Here is a 21,723-nt window from a genome sequence, read left to right as displayed (position 1 = left end):
TGTAAGATAATACGATAGGCTACTTCTGTAAGATAATACGATAGGCTACTTCTGTAAGATAATGCGATAGGCTACTTCTGTAAGATAATGCGGTAGGCTACTTCTGTAAGATAATACGATAGGCTACTTCTGTAAGATAATGCGGTAGGCTACTTCTGTAAGATAATACGATAGGCTACTTTTGTAAGATAATGCGGTAGGCTACTTCTGTAAGATAATACGATAGGCTACTTCTGTAAGATAATACGATAGGCTACTTCTGTAAGATAATGCGGTAGGCTACTTCTGTAAGATAATGCGGTAGGCTACTTCTGTAAGATAATGCGATAGGCTACTTCTGTAAGATAATGCGGTAGGCTACTTCTGTAAGATAATACGATAGGCTACTTCTGTAAGATAATACGATAGGCTACTTCTGTAAGATAATGCGGTAGGCTACTTCTGTAAGATAATGCGGTAGGCTACTTCTGTAAGATAATGCGATAGGCTACTTCTGTAAGATAATACGGTAGGCTACTTCTGTAAGATAATACGATAGGCTACTTCTGTAAGATAATACGATAGGCTACTTCTGTAAGATAATACGATAGGCTACTTCTGTAAGATAATGCGGTAGGCTACTTCTGTAAGATAATGCGGTAGGCTACTTCTGTAAGATAATGCGATAGGCTACTTCTGTAAGATAATGCGGTAGGCTACTTCTGTAAGATAATACGATAGGCTACTTCTGTAAGATAATACGATAGGCTACTTCTGTAAGATAATGCGGTAGGCTACTTCTGTAAGATAATGCGGTAGGCTACTTCTGTAAGATAATGCGATAGGCTACTTCTGTAAGATAATACGGTAGGCTACTTCTGTAAGATAATACGATAGGCTACTTCTGTAAGATAATACGATAGGCTACTTCTGTAAGATAATGCGATAGGCTACTTCTGTAAGATAATGCGGTAGGCTACTTCTGTAAGATAATACGATAGGCTACTTCTGTAAGATAATGCGGTAGGCTACTTCTGTAAGATAATACGATAGGCTACTTCTGTAAGATAATGCGGTAGGCTACTTCTGTAAGATAATACGATAGGCTACTTCTGTAAGATAATGCGATAGGCTACTTCTGTAAGATAATACGATAGGCTACTTCTGTAAGATAATACGATAGGCTACTTCTGTAAGATAATGCGATAGGCTACTTCTGTGAGATAATATGGTACGGATTGTTCGCCTCAAACAGCCCAAGAGAGTTGACAACACTCATTGTGATAATCCATCAGATGATATCAAAATTAAATATCAATATCACACTACAGTAGATCCCTGGACACATTGGCATCATGGGAAATAAAAAGGCCGATAAACTATCTAAGGCAGGATCATGTATGAAACAACCAGATAGACCTGTTAACTACCTCACCCTAAGGTCAGTGTTAGTCAACAATCACAAATAGGAGTGGCTCAACCAATGGGCATCAGGAAACACAGGCAGAGCCATGTACAGAGAAATGACTACACCTAACAAACTGGACAGTATTAACTTCCTCCCCCGCAAAGAACAATCTACAATTTTCCAACTAAGAACAGGACACACACCACTATTAAATTACCACCCGAACAAAATAAACTTCACACAACTCTCCATTTGCAGACACTGCGCCCACCGTTAACTATATCCTCTTTGAATGCCCCTCCCAAATCAGACCCTACTTCCACTACAGCCCAACATAACCAACACCCTGTACGGCAGTGCTGAACAACTGAAGAAAACAGCACACTTTTTTTCCTTGGCACAGTCTGCAAAAGAGCTCACAGCTCAGCAGCAATAAAGCTGGCTAGAAGAAGAAGAAAAAGAATGTCATGGCTGCAGAAATACGTGTGGGACACTACTCTGCTGACTTCTAATACCAAAGCCATAGTTTATCGAACCTATTAACTGAGTACTTGTTCCACCTGGGTGCTCTATCTATAAACTAATAGTCAGTGTAAATAACGGATGCGTAGTGGCTGAGAGGCAAAGCGTCTTATTCCGAACCGGGTTCGAATCCTGGTGAAGACTGGGATTTTTTAATTTCGGGATCTTTGGGCGCCTCTGTCCACCTAGCCCTAGTAGGTACCTGACATTAGTTGGGGAAAAGTAAAGGCGGTTGGTGGTTGTGCTGGCCACATGACACCCTCGTTAACCGTGGGCCACAGAAACAGATGACCTTTATATCATCTGCCCTATAGATCACAAGGTCTGAAAGATGAACTTTACCCTACAGTGTAAATAAACGTCTAGTTTATTGATATAAAGTTGTGACCTTTTTATACATTTAAATATTTTGAAAATACTTACCGCCATGTCCGTAATGGGAAGTGAAGAATATAGAACAAACTTCCATCCACATGTGGGCAAAAAGTCGCTGGTCAAGCAAGCCGTACCGTAAACAGTAGATGAACCATCGAAGCCTGTTCGTAAAAACAAGTTGGCCAAGAGGCCATCGCAGCAAGGAAGTGTCAGAGAAATGTAGATAAGTGTCAGGATCATCTTTGGTACAATGTTTCGTTGTGAGCTAATTTGACCTTACAGTATCATACTCAATAAGGTCGTCCCTAATTACAGTCTTGAGCTAACTTATTATCATTATTTGTGATGTAAGGTCTGAAAATTGTAAACTAATACAAAAGAATTAACCAACACTATAATAATCTCCAAGAAGGATTAAATTTCAGAACAGCTAAATGAAAGTCCTTAAAGCACTACTTTAAAGGAAAGTTTCTAAATTACTGGATGAATTTAGTCTTGAGACGTAGAGCATTTTAACCGCAGACAATAAAAGTAGGTCTTTATACACCTTGCAAATCGTAGCGCAAATTTAGGTCAGTAATTTCTACTTATTGTTAAATGTCAAATTTAAACTGAAGATATCGACAAACAACAGTCACTAATGTATTTTTATTTGAGAAGCATTTAACTAACAGTCACTACAATGTCTGTCTTATTGGCTAAGTATATTTATACACTTATTCCGGTAAGGGAGTCAGCAGAGAGAACTCTCAATCAATTTTATTCCAATTTAAAGAACTTCAATAACCGACTTCTCCCCCCCCCCCTTTTTTCCCATACACACGCGCACAAGACATACATCTTTAGTTTCTTTGTACATGTGTTATTAATGAAATGTCTCTTCTTAAATTGACCAACTATGGAGAAGATATATCAAGAAGGGAAACAACACATTATTTTGCACAAAAGATATTAATATTATGTTTAAATCATTGACAACTAAGGAGGTATGTCAATGAAGACCAAATTTTGAAATGAAATCGCAACACAATCTTGTCTTCAAACCAATGGTGTGTCATTTCCACTAATACTATTTTTTTTACCATCCCTTGTGGGCAACGCCCTCGAAGAATGCAAATCAAAATACATATAGGCCATTAAGGAAAAGAAATGATCATGAATGAGCTTCTGTCAGGGCACACATCTCTACTGTTGATTGTAGACAAGTAAATATATGATTTCATTGATCGGTCATCATTTAAAGTATGTGTAAATAGGGTTAACTAATGCAACTAGCTATTGGTCTAAACTGCCCACAGGTTGCGACGTTGCAAGTCAGTGTTCAGGCCTTCTGTAACGATTGGTGTCGGTTAGGTTTATTCTACGTCACTGAAAGAGGCGTAAAAAAAAGTTAAGTCCCCTTTCAGTGGTCTACAGGGCAATCTGTTTCTGTGTCCTACGGTTAACGAGGGTGGGGGCGCGGTGGTCGAATGGTTAAGCGCTTGGCTTCCGAACCTGAGGTCCTGGGTTCGAATCCCGGTGAAGACTGGGATTTTGAATTTCTGGATTTTTAGGGCGCCCCTGAGTCAACCCAACTCTAATGGGTACCTGACTTTAGTTGGGGAAAAGTAAAGGCGGTTGGTCGTTGTGCTGGCCACATAACACCCTGCTGGTTAACCGTTGGCCAAAGAAACAGATGACCTTAACATCATCTGCCCCATAGATCGCAAGGTCTGAAAAGGGAAACTTTACTTTTACGGTTAACGAGGGTGTCGTGTGGGCCATGTGGCCAGCACAACGACCAACCGCTTTAGAGCTGGGTGGACTCAGAGGCGCCCAAAGATCCCGAAATTGAAAATCCCAGTCTTCACCAGGATTCTGTTTTATAGTTTCATCAATATGGGGATTCCATGACAGTATCTTGTATCTTTTATTGCCATTATATCCATGGTATCCACCATGTACATATTGCTATTCTATGTGACATGGCAGAAAACGGATAACACTAAAAAAACAACTGTAAACTACAATCGCTACAAAATTTTAGCGACATCTGTTTAAACATGCCAACATCAGTGCGCAGGTTGATCAAGTCTCTGTTTAAACAGATCATGTATTCTTTAGGCAGCCTTTGAAAGATGACAACAAAAGTCATCTTCTGCATGAAGTCTACGTGTATTCAAAGTTAGTAACTAACATGCTATAAAAATTATGTTTTGCAAATTTATGTTTTTGGAAATGGAAAAAAAGGCGAAATGAATCTCAGATAATGACTGCCAACACTTTCAAATTGTGTAACTACTGTAACTAATATTGAAGAGAAATCAATTTCCGTTGGGTTGCTTGTATCTGGGGTGCCAAAGTTGAAGTTTCGTGTAGAAGGATCTTATCAGACCAATCGAGACATGTTGCATTTCATATTGGTTGATTTAACTCCTTCATAAAACTCAATGAATTATGTTCGTGGTTAAAGGGACATAACTTAATTTATTGTAGTTGATAAAATATGGTAAAAGTAGAGTCTGAGTAGTTGGAATTAAAAACCTTTAACAGATATAGTTACATTTATTTTGAAAAACCAGGCTCAGGTGTTATAAGTTGTAAAGTGTAAAGTGTTGTGAGGTGAATAGTGTGTGGTGAATAGTGTGTGGTGAACAGTGTGGGATGAAAAGTGTGTAATTAACAGTATGTGGTGAACAGTGTGTGGTGAACATAGTGTTGTGAACAGTGTGGAATAAACAAAGTGTGGCAAACTGTGTTGTGAACAATAAGTGGTGAACAATTAGTGGTGAACAATGAGTGGTGAACAGTGTGTAGTGAACAGCGTGTAATTAATAGTGTTTTATGAAAAGTGTGTGGGGAACAATGTCTGGTGAACTGTGTGTAATAAACGGAGTGTGATTAATAGTGTGTGGTGAACATAGTGTGTGGTGAACATAGTGTGTGGTGAACATAGTGTGTGGTGAACAATGTGTGAGGTGAACATAGTGTGTGGTGAACAATGTGTGTGGTGAACATAGTGTGTGGTGAACATAGTGTGTGGTGAATATAGTGTGTGGTGAATATAGTGTGTGGTGAACATAGTGTGTGGTGAACATAGTGTGTGGTGAATATAGTGTGTGGTGAACATAGTGTGTGGTGAACATAGTGTGTGGTGAACATAGTGTGTTGTGAACAGCAGTCATGGTGAACAGTGTGTGATAAACAGTGTGTGATGAAAAGTGTGTGGTGAACAGTTTGTGGTGAACATTTTCTGGTGAACAGATTGTGATAAAGAGTGTGTGATGAAGAGTGTGTGGTGTACAGTGTGTGATAAGCAGTTTGTGGTGAACAATGTGTGGTGAACAGTCTGTGGTGAAAACTGTGTGGTAAACAGTGTGTAATATACAGAGTGTGGTAAACAGTGTGTGGTGAACAGTGTATGGTGAACATAGTGTGGTGAACAATGTGTGGCGAACATAGTGTGGTGAACAATGTGTGGCAAACAGTATATGGTGAACAGTGTGGGGTGAACAGTGTGTGATGAAAAGAGTGGGTAGTGGGGTATGGATGGAAATATAATTGTAATAATCATCATTTTAAAAAAATACACTTAATGTGTGATACTGGTTAATATAAGACCATGTTAAGAGCTTTCAAAAAGTCAATCAGAATCTTAAGGAAGTCGCTATTCCCCGCTGTTCTGAATGCACGATTTCTTAGTGATAAATGCATGGACACAACACTAAAAAATCTTATGGCACTGAGGCTTTGGTTGGAGACTCATTGAAAAACCCGATTTGCACACTCCCTCTCCCCTCCTATATATCTCTCTCAGTCTTGGCCAAGTCCAGTATTGAAACCTATTATGTTGATGTGCGCTATATACAAAATTCACGCGTACACAATCTGAAATATAAATAGTAAACTTTTAACCAATTGTTTTTGTTTAGCTTTTAGCTCTCTCTGTACGATATGATCCTATCACGTGACTGGACCAGTTGTGAAAGGGGGAGGGAAGAAGTGGGTTTTCTAGGTGAATGTTTTTATGCATACATAAAAAATGTTCACCAGGACTCAAGGGGACTAATTCAACATATACCATTACATCTATCAAGTGCGATTTATTTCCCTTGTTCCCAAACTAAATAAAAGAAATTAATTAAGCAAAATAATTAATTACCAATAGCTAATTAACTAATTGTTGTTTTTTTTAATTGATTCTTGTCTTGTCAGGTAAAAAAATAAATGTGCGAAATTTCAGCTTGATCCGAGAGTGTGTGTCGGACAAATAACGTGTACAATCTTTTTACTATCCAGACAGACAGACAGGGTGAGTTGATAATATAAGCTTTATTAAAAATCTTTAAGAAACACATTTTTGTATGAACAACAGATCAATTTAATGTTATGTTTTCTATCATTATTTCTTGCTTAGTCAAAACCTGTTTTAAATATACAAGCGAAGATTATAAACAAGACAAGTATTAAAGATCCTTTTCAGGGCACAAAAAAACAAAACCTATTTAAAGGGGAAGAACTCCGTCCTTTAAGCCAAATCTACCAAAATGTACAGGTTATTTCCCCCTTTCGATATATATATATATATATATATATATAATATGTGTTTATTGATTCCTGTTTTGTTAGGTACAATAAATAATTGTTTAAAATATTAACTTGATCGGAGAATACGTGAGGGAGAAAATAGCGTTAACAATTATTTAAGGAGACTAAACCCAACAAATTTAGCCATATCTGTGAATGCAGAAGTACTAGTTTCCCTTGTATCTATTTAACAAAATAATTACCAGTGATTAATTGTCTAATTGTTTACTTTTTCATATTGATACATGTCTTGTCAATGTTAATGAATAATTGTGTGAAGCTTTACCTTGATCTGAGTCATCTGAGAAAGGGTGTGGGAGAAATAACGTGTACAAACTTTTTACCAGACAGACAGACAGATTGAGCTTTGTAATTAATATCTAAACTTTAGACATTTTTCATAGCAAGCTGTTGTTATTCTTTAAAAACAGAAAAATGACTAAGTGCTAGATATTGTTAAATGTTAAATCTCATGTTAAATCTTTGCTTCGCTTTAATCGACTATTTAATGTTTAATATTACGTAAGTAGATGTAAATCTATTCCTTTCTAAAGTCTTAGTAGAACTGATGAACTCATTTCTCTATGACATAGTAATTGCACCCTGGAATGTTGCGGATATTTCCGATATCGCTCGATACAATGTCACACCTCTGAGTTGCCTCCCAGTAGTTGACGCCTGTACAATTTTCATAGTTGAAGCACTGAACGGCGCAGAAAATCAGGTCTGGATTCCAAAGTGAGACTGAGGTCAAAATATTCGCTGGGCATGAACCGATCAATTTTTTATTAAAGTTTGCAGACTTCATCACTGAAATACAATTAGGTGAAATTGAGACATTAATAATTTAAGCAAAAAAAATTATTTAAAAAAAAAAAAAAAGCTTATCGAAGGGGAACTCCACATTTACAGCAATATATCTAAATAATGAAACATTTATTTTCCCTTTTTTTTTCATATCAAACAAAATGTAATGATTTACCACTATTTGATTAACTAATAAAGAATTATTTCTTTTATTTATGTTTAGTTAAGAACAATGAATATTTTTTTTTTATAGTTACAAGATAAAATCTTGAGTTATTTCTTGTGGATTATATCTACGAGTCTTAGTTACATTGTATAAGACCCTATGTATAAATTAGATGTAAATGAAATGGATGAATGTTGTTCGTATTTGCATCTTTATTGTTATTGTTGCAGTAGTTTCGCTATTTGGACCGATACAAATGATCTTATCTTATATTTTAATTTAGGCCTATAGTGGGAGATGGTGTGAGGGAAATCTTTAAACATGGAAAGCTGAGATAGGGAGTCACCGGAAATAGATTTGTGGACCAGACAATAAATGACAATAATGTTAATCTAACTCCAGATACTATTTAGTCAATGAAACAAACAGAAGAATCATATTTTTTATTAAATGCCCTCCAGCGTTCTATTTTCGCGCCTAATTAGGTCTCTTATTGGATATCTAAATTCTAAATAGTTTTGGTTAGAGCAAATATATATAATAATAATAATAAGGCTTGTCTACGAGTCCGAAGATTAATTGAGGAATGCAGTATTTCCCGTGGCTACGTCGCCCCAGCTGAGACCTACATATTTTGCCACTACCAGGGCAAGCATAACCATTGTCCGCCGGTGGTCGATTAAGATTTTTTCGCTGTCCGCGTCTGTCCTCGGCAGCGAATTTTTTTTTGGTCTCAAATGTGTATCCCGCGGCCTTTGTGAGTGACCTTCAGCTGTCTCGTTCTGAAGCCGCATGCAACCAGGTGCTCTCTTCTATGTTAGATAAGGCAAGTTGGCGCATATATATATATATATATATATATATATATATATATATATATATATATATATATATATATATATATATATATATATAAATGTAGAATGACACAATGTGTGGATATTTTAATAATATTGTGGGTATCCGTGTCAATGAAGAACACAGTGGGTAATATTTCAAATCATATCTTCATGATTGGTTTACAGATAAGTGAATATAAGCTGATGTCAATAATTTAAGAAAGCTAGTATTTTGAAGGAAAAAAAAGGAAAAATACCTGAAGACGGTGTGGTTACAGCAGGAGTCGCTAATTGTGTTGCTGTTGATGTGGTTGTCGACGCTGTTGTAGATTTTGTTGCTGACTTAGTCGTAGTGGTTGATGTAGTGGTTGACTGTGTGGTTGTACTGGTTGATGTAGTGGTTGACTGTGTGGTTGTACTGGTTGTTGTGGTGATTGGCTCTGGGGTTGTACTGGTTGATGTAGTGGTTGACTGTGTGGTTGTACTGGTTGATGTGGTGGTTGGCTCTGGGGTTGTCGTGGTGTCTGGCTGGGCAGTGCATGTGTTTTGCGCGGTTGTAATGTTTATAAATGTTGGATCAGTTCCAGGTACAACCTAGTAAAGGAAACAAATAAAAAAAAAATCATTGCCATAATAAATAAACCATTTTTTTCTTCTTCTCCATCTCTCTTTTAGTGCACGACTAGCTGATAACCCGTGCTACGCTCGGTTGAAATAGTTGGTATACATGTTTACTAAGCCATGTTAATAAGCCCATCAATAAAACGTTTCGCATTACGATGTTTCCTCTTAAACAATGGACCTCATTCACCAATCGTAAACAAACAACATTTAGCCACGTGGTGCTCTTCTATATAATTTACGATCTCATGTTTAATTCCTGATGGTTGTCACGTTTTTTCACGTTGTTTTATCAATAAGATCACGTGACCAAATGTTGTTTGTTTACGATTGGTGAATGAGGTCCATTCTCTAGCCCTCAAATAGGATGTTCTTATTTTTTTTATTTTTTTTTTTTTGTCTCTACAAACAAACGGTCCGCACCCCCCTATTATAATTATAGAGTACACGTTTCGGGTGTTCCTTCAGAGTTGAAGATAGTTTGCTTCTTAGTCCAAACCTCCCGCAGGACGACGGGGGGTGGGAGCGGGCAGGGTTTGGCTGTCCAGTGCGCAGCCATCCGACGTGTGAAAACCCAATTGTTCTCCCCCCCCCCCCCTTTCTTGTTTTTTCGTGGGGGTTACTATCCGCAGAAATAAGAGAGTGATCTTTCCTTTCACTTCTTGCTCGTCCAAACTGTTGAGCGAAGAAGAGAATTATATATATAGATGCTCAAATACTTCTTAGGCCGACCAGTTGTAGCCTTCCATTTCCCTGCGCTATAATGTCCCCCCCCCCCACATAGAGACACACAATATTTTTAAATGAAACGCCTCTTATCGTATCTTATCTTATCTTATATAATACAGACGTTACTTCAAAAAAGAAGATGATTACGTCCTAAGCGTCATGCATTTAGTCATGCATATTAACCAATGACTTAAATTCTGCCAAGTCACTGGTTTTCCTGGCTAGCTCAGGCCACCCATTCCATGCTCTAATAGCACTAGCGAAGAAGGAGCATTTGTACTAATTTGTCCTAGCATATGGAACGAGGAATGTGCCTTTATCTTTGTATCTTTCAGAGTTTTTTTTATTAAATTTTGTTTTTGTATTTGAAGATTATGGTTCAGTGTTTTATGTATGATTGCTACTTTACTTTTGAGCCTTCTGTCCTGAAGGCTTTCTCAATTTAGTGATTTTACTAAAGGTGTTACTCTAGTCAGATGTGAATATTCGTTTGTTATGAATCTCGCTGCTCTATTTTGTGTCTGTTCCAGTTTCTTAATGCTTTCTTGAGTTGAGGGGTCCCAAACGGAGGATGCATATTCTATTATTATTCATATTACTATTATTATTCTTTACGCGGAACAGTTGGAACGAGCAAACAACTTTATTTACAACATACTTTAATTCACTCTTTACATTTGTATTTTTTCAGCCATAGTTCTAAATCTAGAAATAATTTAGAAAAAAACACATCTTCACTAACAACCCCCCCCCCAAAAAAAAAAAATAATAAAAAACAACACGCACAAACACTCACACTTTTAAAAGGCCCTAATATTCAATGCGTCGATTTGTAGAGTCTTACATTTTTGCTTTAGAATAGATGTATAGGCCTACTTCTAGATCTAGATGTGGTCGTTTTAAAATTGTTCTACACATTATCATTAACCACAGTCATTAAATATTAAATTGAATTGTGTCCACACGCATGCGCCCTTACATAGAGATGTAAAAACTAAAAACACATTTGATAATCACAATAAACAAAGGAAAATCCCTCATAGTCACTCTGTCAATTGTCTACGCCTATAAAATATAACATTCTGAAAATCAAGGGAGACTATTCTGCTTTTTTAAAATTCAATTACAACCATTTATTAATATTATTATTAATTTTAAGGACACCCAAAACCAAATTCATTCTTTGTTACACATTGCATACCATTGCCCGATATATTTTTTTATATGTCTTTAGGAATTTATAAATTGTAACAAAATTTTGGTAGCATTATGTTTTGTAGGCTATTTATTTGTATTTATTTCCCTTTGTACATTTAGAATGCATTAAGATTTAAGTCTCACCTGACAAACACCAGCAGTTGTAGAGTTGCATACACAGTACCAGTTCACTGTTATATCCGGAGGTACTCCTGGACTAGGATCATTAGGAAAAGAAAGTACTGTTAGACACTTAAGTTAGTTTAGAAACGTACTAAAGTAGACAGATTTTGAACGCGACATTTTCTAGTGACGACAAATGCATTGGGGTTAGAGATTATTATTGTTGACTTTTATGAGTTACTGCTAGGCTCTTGAAGGAATAACAACATTTTAGTGACTGACTCGACTGTGGCCCGTTCTGTATTAAAGTTGGCTATTCTATTTTCATCTCGAGTGAACTTAGTTACTGAGCATTGATCCTGTTGGTTATTGTTATCTTATCTCGTAACGTGGTGTGTGTCTGTATTCATCAATCTCGCATCAGTAACACACCATACAAGTTACCCAAGCATCTTGGATTATCTAGGTACTGTAGAAATACATCAAATACAACTTATACATACAGTATACATTAATATTATAGAAGAAGAAAAAATTGAAAGAAAAAAAAGTCCAACACTTAAGATGTTAAGTCACAAAAGATGGATACCTAGCGAACTGCTAGACTGATCTTCGTCTTATATCTAAGATGAAAAGTTTATCAAATCACCTAGGCGCCCCAAGAAAGCAAACATGAAAAACGCCTAGATGTTGGTTAGCTTAAAAACCCAGACATCAAACAAGAGCTCATCAAAAAGTAAACACCGAAATAAAATATCTGCAATTTAACAAGAATGTGGAGAACAGCTGGAATGATTTGAAGGCTAGTAATTGTCTAAAACGCAAAACCTCAATACTGGTTCGATGAAAATAATGTGCAAATCGAAAAGCTACTTTAATTTCGGGATCTTTACGGCGGCTCTGAGTCCACCCAGCTTTAATGGGTACCTGATATTAGTTGGGGGAATTTAAAGAACGTTGGTCGCTGTTCTGGACACATCATCTTCTCCGTAGATCGCAAGGTCTGAAATGACAACTTTACACTCAAGAAGGGCAATAGGAGTGCCTACTATCATTTCTTACCTGGGTGCTGATAAAAAAACTGCAACACCATAAAGATCTATAATGCTGCCTACTTCTGGAGAACCATTTGACCAGGCAGGGTAGAGGTAAAGTAAACATGATTTTTGGCGTCCGACTTTGTTTAATAGTTGTTTAATTTTAATGTGAACCTGTGCAAATGATGCCAGCGTCGATAAACATATATTTTGGGATGAACCTAAACGGAAACACATGTTCGTTAACCAAATCTCTGCCTGAATTTTCAGTGTACTCATCACTGTTAAAGATTCTACTCACATAGTTAAAAAATAAGGTTAAAAAAAAACTTTAATTAATAAACGCTATGTAAGACACCTACCTAAAAGATATCAGATGAGAAAAACAAAATTTTTCAGTCTACCTAACTGCTTGCATTGTTAATTTTAAAAACTAAACTTTCTGCATTAAAAAAAAGAAAATAGTAGCCGATGCATCAGAACTTAGAAAGATCTAAAATGTTATTTTTCGGATTTTCAAAATCTTTTCTAATTCGTGAGATCTAAATGGAACGGAAGGACAGACAGACCACACAAAACTAACAGCGGCTTTTCCCCTTTAAGGGGCCGCTAAATATTAATTAAAAGTAATTCACACAGAAATGCGTAGTCAAAGCTTACTCAGTAATTACGTTGACGCCAATGTTTGGACAGCCCGCATTTTTCAAACTTAGGTTGTCGTACTTGCTTAATCCATTAAGAATAAATGTAAAACTGTTTACCTGGGAGCAGTTGAAGAACTCAAAGCCTTCCTGAAACAGAAGATATGCAAAGAAATGATATATATAGCTCCTTTTGTCTCGAAAGGCAATGGATGCGCCCAAATGAGTCACTGGTTTTGGCTTAATCTTGAGACGGGGCAGAATTTGGTGTGGCTAATCAAGCCAATTCTAGAACGGCAGACTTTGCCACAATTCGTACATGTGTATGCCTCTGATTCAGGGCTAGCGGACAGGGCAGCTTTCTTTTTTTCCCTCTTGATTAAGACCGCTTCAATTCTTTTGTTCTCAGCAAGGGTTGTCCCAGCACGCACAGTCTGTCTCCATGCACTCCGGTCTTTGGCTATGTTTTCCCACATACTTTCGCTGATGCCTAAGTCTAGGTTACTGACAATTGTTGAACCCAAGTAGGTAAATTCCTGCACCACTGAAAGGGTGTGGTTCCCAATTTGTATTATAGGTATTTCTGCGACGTCTTGTGCCATGATTTTGGTCTTGGAGAGACTTATAGTAAGGCTAAACTCTTGACAAGCAGCTGCTAAGGCGTTCACTAGCTTCTGTAGACCTCCTTGTGAGTGAGATACGAGTGCCGCGTCATCGGCAAACAGCAGCTCCCTTATCAAGATATGAAGCCTTTGCGTTTTGGCTTTAAGACGTGCCAGGTTAAAGAGCCTTCCATCGGATCTGCTATGGATATATATTCCGTCTTCCAGGGATTTAAAAGCACTGGTTAGTACGACTGAGAAGAAGATGGCAAATAGTGTAGGGGGCAGTGCACATCCTTGTTTTACACCGCTCTTGGTGGAGAATGGCCTGGAGGAACAACTTTCAAACTGAACAGTGCCCTGCATATTTTCGTGAAAAGTTGACACTAGTTTTCTTAACTTATTTGGGCAGCCGATTCTTTCTAGTACAGATAGATAGATAGATAGATAGATAGATAGATAGATAGATAGATAGACAGACAGACAGACAGACAGACAAACAGACAGACAGACAGACAGACAGACAGATAGATAGATAGATAGATAGATAGATAGATAGATAGATAGATAGATAGATAGATAGATAGATAGATAGATAGATAGATAGATAGAGAAACTTCTAATAATTAAAATTAAGATTTTTAAGTACTTACCACTATAGACGTGATGGGCAGTGAAGAAAACAAGATATACTTCCAGCCACAAGATGGCACATACTCACTGTAATTCCAGCAAGCCAAGCCGGAGATCTTCGAATAATAATCGAAGCCGACTTTGACAAATAGATTGCTCAATAATCCTTTGCAACGACAGTGTAAGAGACATGTACACAGGACTGTCAGGATGATCTTGGATAACAACCTCATTCTGGACTACTTGGCATTAACTTAACACCCTCAATGTCAGGTTTCTATGAATAAAGGTTTACATTTAGTAATTCAGTTCAAACTGAATGCAAGGCCGGCATTAGGCCGATTAGACCGATTGCTCTAATTGGCCCCCGCGCTTGGCAGGGACCTCTAATTTACGTTAAGCATATCACTGTCATGCATGGCTTTTGGACACAGGCTTTTAAAGATGTAGGATTTAGAGGGTTAACAAATTTAGTGTAGGCTTGTCGTACAACTGATGTAACTTTAAGGTAACCCAATGGCGCCTGTTGCATTTGAGTTGCTTCCTATGCATGTTGTATAAGAAATGTTGGTATAATGATCTAATTAATAGTCATGTGTGTTATTTGAAAGAAAAATTAGAAGCGGGACCTCGCAAGCATCCTTTAAATTGAGCCCCGCAATTCGTAATGCCGGCCCTGACTGATTGACTAATAGTCTAATAATAGGCTTATCTTTCTCATTCTTAATTCTTATCCAAGCCTACATTTCTAAAACGATTCTCGGTGGTCTTCAATGGACCTCATTCACCAATCGTAAACAAACAACATTTAGTCACATGATCATATTGATAAAACAACGAAATAAAACTGTCACGTGACAGCCACTATGTATTAAAATTAGATCGTAATTTGTATAGAGATATATAGAGATATAGAACCACGTGGCAAAATATTGTTTGTTTACGATTGGTGAATAAGGTCCATTCAGGTTTCGATATTTTCAGCACGAATATCAGAAGCCAAGGGGTAAAAGCTATCAATAGCCACAAAAGCTATCAATAGCCACAAAAGCTATCAATAGCCACAAAAGCTATCCATAGCCACAAAAGCTATCCATAGCCACAAAAACTACCCATAGCCACAAAAGCTATCCATAGCCACAAAATCTACCCATAGCCACAAAAGCTATCCATAGCCACAAAAGCTATCCATAGCCACAAAAGCTATCCATAGCCACAAAAGCTACCCATAGCCACAAAAGCTATCCATAGCCACAAAAGCTATCCATAGCCACAAAAGCTATCCATAGCCACAAAAGCTATCAATAGCCACAAAAGCTATCCGTAGCCACAAAAGCTATCCATAGCCACAAAAGCTACCCATAGCCACAACTCTCCCTCCATGGAAAGTATAAGCCTACGTGTGGGGGTGAAATTGTTGCCAACCTGGTGGGTTGTATGTATGTTGCATTACTATTAGTATTATTAGCTTGTGGAAGGAGTCAGACCCAAGGGCCGCCCAAGACTAACATAAAGAGATGTCTGCAAGCGAGACATGAGAGCCACAGGCATCAGCGAAAGTATGTGGGAAAACATAGCCAAAGACCGGAGTGCATGGAGACAGACTGTGCGTGCTGGGACAACCCTCGCTGAGAACAAAAGAATTGAAGGGGCCTTAATCAAGAGGGAAAGAAAGAAAGCTGCCCTGTCCGCTAGCCCTGAATCAGAGGCATACACATGTATGAATTGTGGCAAAGTCTGCCGCTCTAGAATTGGCTTGATTAGCCACACCAGATTCTGCCCCGTCTCAAGATTAAGCCAAAACCAGTGACTCATTTGGGCGCATCCATTGCCTTTCGAGACAAAAGGAGCCTTATATTAGTATTATATTGTTTATATTCATATGCATTCAATAAACTAATATTTATGTAGGTATGGTTCAGACTGGGACTAACAGATGTTATTGAATGATCATCCATCCAATGGGTGGTTGACCAATGGACAAGGTAGTTGGTGCGCGGTCAATCTATTATTCAAAATTTCCCTTTGGTAAGTGTCAATACTCTATAGAGTCCTTGGCCTGGTAGAACTATTGCGCTAGAAATACATAACACTAAACAGCCTTCAAATCTTTTTACAAAGCTTATATCAACTCACTCTGTCTGTCTATCTAGTAAAATGTATGTAAACGTTATTTCTCCGGCACATAATCTCGGATCAAGATGAAATTTTGCACAATCATCTCTTTTACATGACAACACAAGAATCTATTATAAGAAATAACCAATTAGTAAACTAACTATTGATAATTAATTATTTTGTTTCGCATTTCGAACAAGGGAAAGAAATTGTACTTGACTGAAGTGATGGTACAAGCTGAATTAGTCCCCTTCGTCGTCTGAGTCTTAGTGAGCATAAACATAAAATGGGTCGACTCTATAGAAACAATAGATAACTATACAATCGTCCATGTTCGTGGGCCCCTCACTAGCAGCGTGGTTACTGTGTTGGCTTGAGAAGCCTGAGAAACGTGTTTGAATTCAGCCAATTCCCTTTTTTTTATAAATACATTTAAAAAGTGATCAGCCAGATACCCTAACCCCTTTTTTCTTTCTACCCCCCCCCCCCCTCCGCTTTCTAACTGGTCCAGACAAGTGTATTTTAGAAAGCTAAAAGCATGAAATTGCGCCAAACCAAAAACAATAGGTAAAAATATTTCTAATCGCACAGATTTATTATTTTGGTCTAACTAATCAATTATTACTCTTTGTTTTAAAAAAAAAATTCTATTTGCTTGATAATTTTTAAGATCCGGCATAATTTCTTTAAACAAAAATACAATAAGAGAGAATAGGAAGAGAAAGCGGAATGGAAAAAAATATAAATCAATAAGAGATTTCGAAATATATAGATAAAATATACAATGTCAAGGACGCAAAATTACTTTGTGCTGCAAGCGAACGGGCCTTTCAGTAGCAACTGGAACTTACTTAGACTTACTTAGGTCCTCCCGCGCCGTTCGGCACATTGGGCGGCAAGCTGTCTCCATAATGATCTGTCACTGGCAATGTCTGAAGCCTCCTCCCACCTGGTGTCCACTGTTCTGAGGTCTTCCATGAAGGTGTGTCGCCAGGTAATACGAGGACGTCCCTGTTTGCGCTTTCCTCGTTTTGGCTTCCATGTTATCGCAACTCTTGATGTGCGTAATTCATTTTGACGTAGAACATGTCCCGCAAACCTCATGCGACGCTCAGTCACAACCTCACTAAGTGTTCGACTCCTAGTTCGGCATAGGATTTCCTTGTTTGAGATCCGGTCTGTGTAACTGACTCCCAAAATCCGTCTCAGCCATCTCTGTTGAGCCACATTTAGTCTTTTCTCAATTTTGACAGATGACTTCCACGTCTCACATGCATATGTAGCAGTTGGAATGACGATTGTATTGAGAAGGTGTATTTTTGTCTCGAGTCTAATGGCTTGGCTAGTCCAAATAGGCTGCAGCCTTTGGAAAATGCTCCCTGCCTTTCCTATTCGGCACGCTACATCATGGTAAGCAACTGGAAAGTGAACAAAATAGTATGACATGGTTTATTCGAAATGTTTCGCTTATTAACTTCGTATTCTGTACACCGAATACACCAAAACCTCGCTTATTTGTGGATTCGCCTCCATGTATAAAAATCTAGATAAAAGGAAATACCATAGACATCAATAAATATAGACTGGCCGAAGGAAGTAACTCCATGTAACTTGAAAACATGTATATCTATTGTATTCGGATTTCCGAATTCTGAAAAATTGCACGATCTTCATTCTTAGAGATTTAAAAAAAAACACATGAAAATAATGTAATACTTATTTAGGTTATGGCTGAAATAGATATGAATACTTCACTTTTATACTGCTCATAAATGCTGTGTAATAAAGTACACAAAATTGCAAGTCACAAATTTTCGTTTCATAAAACTCTTTAATCGGCCAGTCTATATTTATTTATGTCTATGGGAAATACACACTAAAAACCCAGCTTTTAAGAAACAAAAATCTGGGTTAACAAAGAGGAAAGACTTTAACAATCCTTTCAAGTACAAAATAAAAGCGAATGGGCCTCATTCACCAATCGTAAGCAAACAAGATTGAGTCACGTGCTTCTCTATCTCTTCTGTACAAATTACGATCAAATGTTAATCAACAATGGTTATCACGTGACAGGTTTTTTTTTTCGTTATTTTATCTATATTATCACGTGATCGTTCGTTTTGGTGAATGAGGTCCATGGAGAAATGGAACAGAAAGCTACTTTAAAAGTATTTTTGTAAATTACTTACTGCCTCATGGTGAAAGTTTAAATCAAAATCATCTACACAATTGTTTTTTTGTTATTTAAGCATAAATTCACTATGGCTTTTTATACTAAGCAGCCGCTAAGGTAGCTTTTGTTACATTGGGCATTTAGTAACAGTCATTTTAATGTACTCTTTTATTGGTTAAGTATAAGTACATACGTTTAACCCGTGGGCGGTGTTTGCATAGAGCAGAACCCCCCCCCCTTTTTTTTTTCCCATTTCCCACAATTCCTTTCATGCTTAACTCAACAAAGATCCGTATCTTTTCATTTTCATTTCAGCTACTTGGATCTCATGATCAATTTAATAAGGCCAACCCATGTAACAGGCAGGAGCGTAGCTAGGAATGTTCCATCATTTGGGGGGCCTGGGGGCTAGACCTCTTTGTGAGCCCCTGCATTTTGCGTAATATTTAATTTTTAATGTAAAAAAAACCCACTCATTTTGGGGCCCTTATATTGGAGCCCGGGGGGATTTCCAATTTTTCCCTCCCTCCCCATCCCTTCTACGCCACTGGATAATAGGCCTATGAAATGGGGATCGAAATACCTTTGATAGTAACGATGGGATGGACATGACCTATATAGTTTTAAAAGTCCGCTATTGGGGATTTTCACACCAAAAGTTAATCACGGTAATCTTTTAGTTCAAGCATTTGATTTTTAACTCTTTCTCTCCGAACTGACGATACCAACGTTGATTCCACCAGAATGTGGTAAATAATTACGGAGAGAAGAGTTAAGTCCCCGTTTACGTTCTTTAAGCGATCTACTAAAGTAAGAGAGAAACAAAGAAGAGAAAGAGATATGCAGAAATGTGATGGCAGTATAGTGGTATTTAAAGAAAAAAACGTAGGAAAATGAAAATTGGGAGAGATCTTGAAATAAATAGACAAAACAATGTCAATGACGCCATGTGGAAAGAGCGCCGTTGCCAACTAAAAGAAAAAAAAATATTTTGTACTAAAAGCGAAAGAGCCTAGAAAAATTATAATACATGGTTTACTTAAATACTTGGCGTTTTGATACTGCCTTCTTCTTCTTCTTCTTGAAACTGTCAGATAGAGTTGAGCCTTCAGCTCTTGGAACTCTAAGCCAGCAAAAGTGAACAAGAGCTCCCTCTCACTGGCCTGAAAATGAACAGCATACACTGTTCTGTCTGACGGGTGGGTCAGACTCGCGGCAAGAGGCCGCGTACACTAAGACCCCCGCTATTTTCCTTTTCTATACCAGGCTAAACCGTGCAGGACACGCCATTTATGTAACGGCCCCTTGAGGAACAGCGCCTGGATTTGACAAGGTTGTGGGAGCTTTTTTACAACTCCGCACAGTGCAATGAGGATGCTCTCGCACCCCCTTAGGCACCCCCACTGGAGTCTTGTTTTGCTACCCTTTAGCCTAATCATTTCCTCTTACGATCGTTTCCACCCGGGCGCCACTATGAGGCAGGGTAGCATGCCCGGGTTGATACTGCCTTAAACTGCACACCAAAACGTTAGCGTGGTCGAGAGGCTAAGTACGCTTGAACTTGGCTTGGCTTGGCTACCTATGCAGGAACTCGAGGTTCGACACCCGGCTCGGGCAGAGTTGTGTTTACTGAGCGCCTGAAGGCAGCACGGAAAAACCTTCTCCTAGATACCCCCTCCCCCCCCCCCCCACTGGTCCACAAATGAGATTGGACCAAAGCGCTCTGAGCATGCCATAAGCATGAAAGTAGCGCTATATAAAAGCTATAATTTATTTTATAATTTATTTATTTAAGGATTGGCCTCCATCATTTATATAAATCTTCTAGAAAGAAGCTGATTTAAACTAAACTATTGCTTTGGCGAAGCTTGCTGGGAAATCTTCAATGCAGAAACGTGTGTCTCAAACTTTTAAGACAGGCGGCTTTTTATAAAATGTGCGTATAAATCAAATCAACCAGTCATTTTTTGTTTCATTAGTCAGTTTATTGAGAAATGCAAAAACTGACGAAGAATTTCTTGACAACGCAACAGCTTTAGTGGCGCAGCGTCGTGCTGTTTCCCGTCTCGTTGCCTCTTCTCTTGAGGACAACAGTCCAGTAAAGAGAATGCAAACACACACACGCGTACACAAGCACGCGTATTTGAATGTAAACAGATGACTATGAATGAGCTTCGTCAAGGGCACACAACTCGGCGATTGTAGAGAAGTAAATCTGAGTTTATGATTTCATTGTTTACCGCGTCACTTCAGCTCTTCAAATATGGTTCACTTAATGCGTTGTCTGGACCAATCGTTAGCGCTTTCTAATTGCTGCTGAGTTGTGATGTAAATTTAGGTCAACAGAAAGAGAAATGATTTGACCAGTGTTTCTCAGAGTGTGCTGCGCGAACCCCCCAGGGGGAGCGGGAAGAGTTTCAAGGGGGTACGCGTTGCACCTCATTAACTATGCTGATTTTTTTAAATACAAATTTCCTATATTCAACTAATATATTAAATAATATGGCTTGCAGTTTTGATATTAAATCTCATTTTTATCAGTATTTTATTTTATATTTTACAAACTTAAAACCGGTGCTATTTTACATTTTAAGAACAGTCTAGTCTTTTTCAACGTGAAAAAAAAAATGTTTGAATTTTTCAATTTTTTTTTCTTTTGACAATCTCTGACGACGCTGGACAAGGCAAAAAAGTAAACCCTCTAATTCAGCGGTTCTCAAAATTTTATGCTCGGCGACCCCTTTTTACAATACCCCACTTAGCCGCGACCCCCCCCCCCGCACACACACAGCAATTGAAGAATAGACAATAACAATCCAATATTTTCAATGGTCTTTGGCGACCCCTGGCAAATCGTCAATCGATCCACAGGTTGAGAACCCCTGCTCTAATTGAATACTTAGTTGTAAACGTGATATAGTATTTGATGTTATTGCCACAATTTAAAATGTTGCCCCTAATGTCATATGCACACATTATTGCAAACACAGACTTAGGCAGCACGTAATATGCCCGCTATCTAAAGAAAGTTCTGGATAAAAAATGTTCATGGGCATGCTACCCTGCTTCCTAGTGGCGCCCGGGTGGAAACTGTCGCTAGAGGAAACGACTAGGCCAAATGGGAAGCGAGAGTATTCCCATTGCACTGTGCGGGGTTGTCAAAAAGCTCCCACAACCTTGTCAACCA

The 21,723-nt window shown here is 38.1% G+C and overlaps 1 protein-coding gene across 1 annotated transcript; it reads right to left on the bottom strand.

Annotated features, from left to right (window-relative positions):
- Positions 1 to 6,662: 6,662 nt before the first annotated feature.
- LOC129928596 (protein let-653-like) lies at positions 6,663 to 18,654 on the bottom strand. Its single transcript, XM_056043302.1, has 6 exons — positions 18,553 to 18,654; positions 14,266 to 14,522; positions 13,030 to 13,160; positions 11,354 to 11,426; positions 8,920 to 9,256; positions 6,663 to 7,660 (listed from the first exon to the last, which is right to left on the bottom strand). Exons 2-6 carry the CDS (start codon positions 14,476 to 14,478, stop codon positions 7,425 to 7,427), a joined length of 990 nt encoding a protein of 329 aa, XP_055899277.1. The 5' UTR covers positions 14,479 to 14,522; positions 18,553 to 18,654; the 3' UTR covers positions 6,663 to 7,424.
- Between the last annotated feature and the right edge of the window lie 3,069 nt (positions 18,655 to 21,723).

The sequence above is a fragment of the Biomphalaria glabrata genome, chromosome 10 (genome assembly GCF_947242115.1).
Source record: "Biomphalaria glabrata chromosome 10, xgBioGlab47.1, whole genome shotgun sequence".
Taxonomy (NCBI): Eukaryota; Metazoa; Mollusca; class Gastropoda; family Planorbidae; genus Biomphalaria; species Biomphalaria glabrata.
This window is presented reverse-complemented; position numbering and strand designations above follow the sequence as displayed.

Coding starts and splice junctions, on each gene's coding strand:
- LOC129928596 (XM_056043302.1), bottom strand. CDS start 14,478: ATGAGGTTGTTATCCAAGATCATCCTGACAGTCCTGTGTACATGTCTC. Junction 13,161..14,265: donor TGCCCATCACGTCTATAGTG/GTAAGTACTTAA, acceptor CTTCTGTTTCAG/GAAGGCTTTGAGTTCTTCAA. Junction 7,661..8,919: donor TGTAACCACACCGTCTTCAG/GTATTTTTCCTT, acceptor ATTGTATTTCAG/TGATGAAGTCTGCAAACTTT.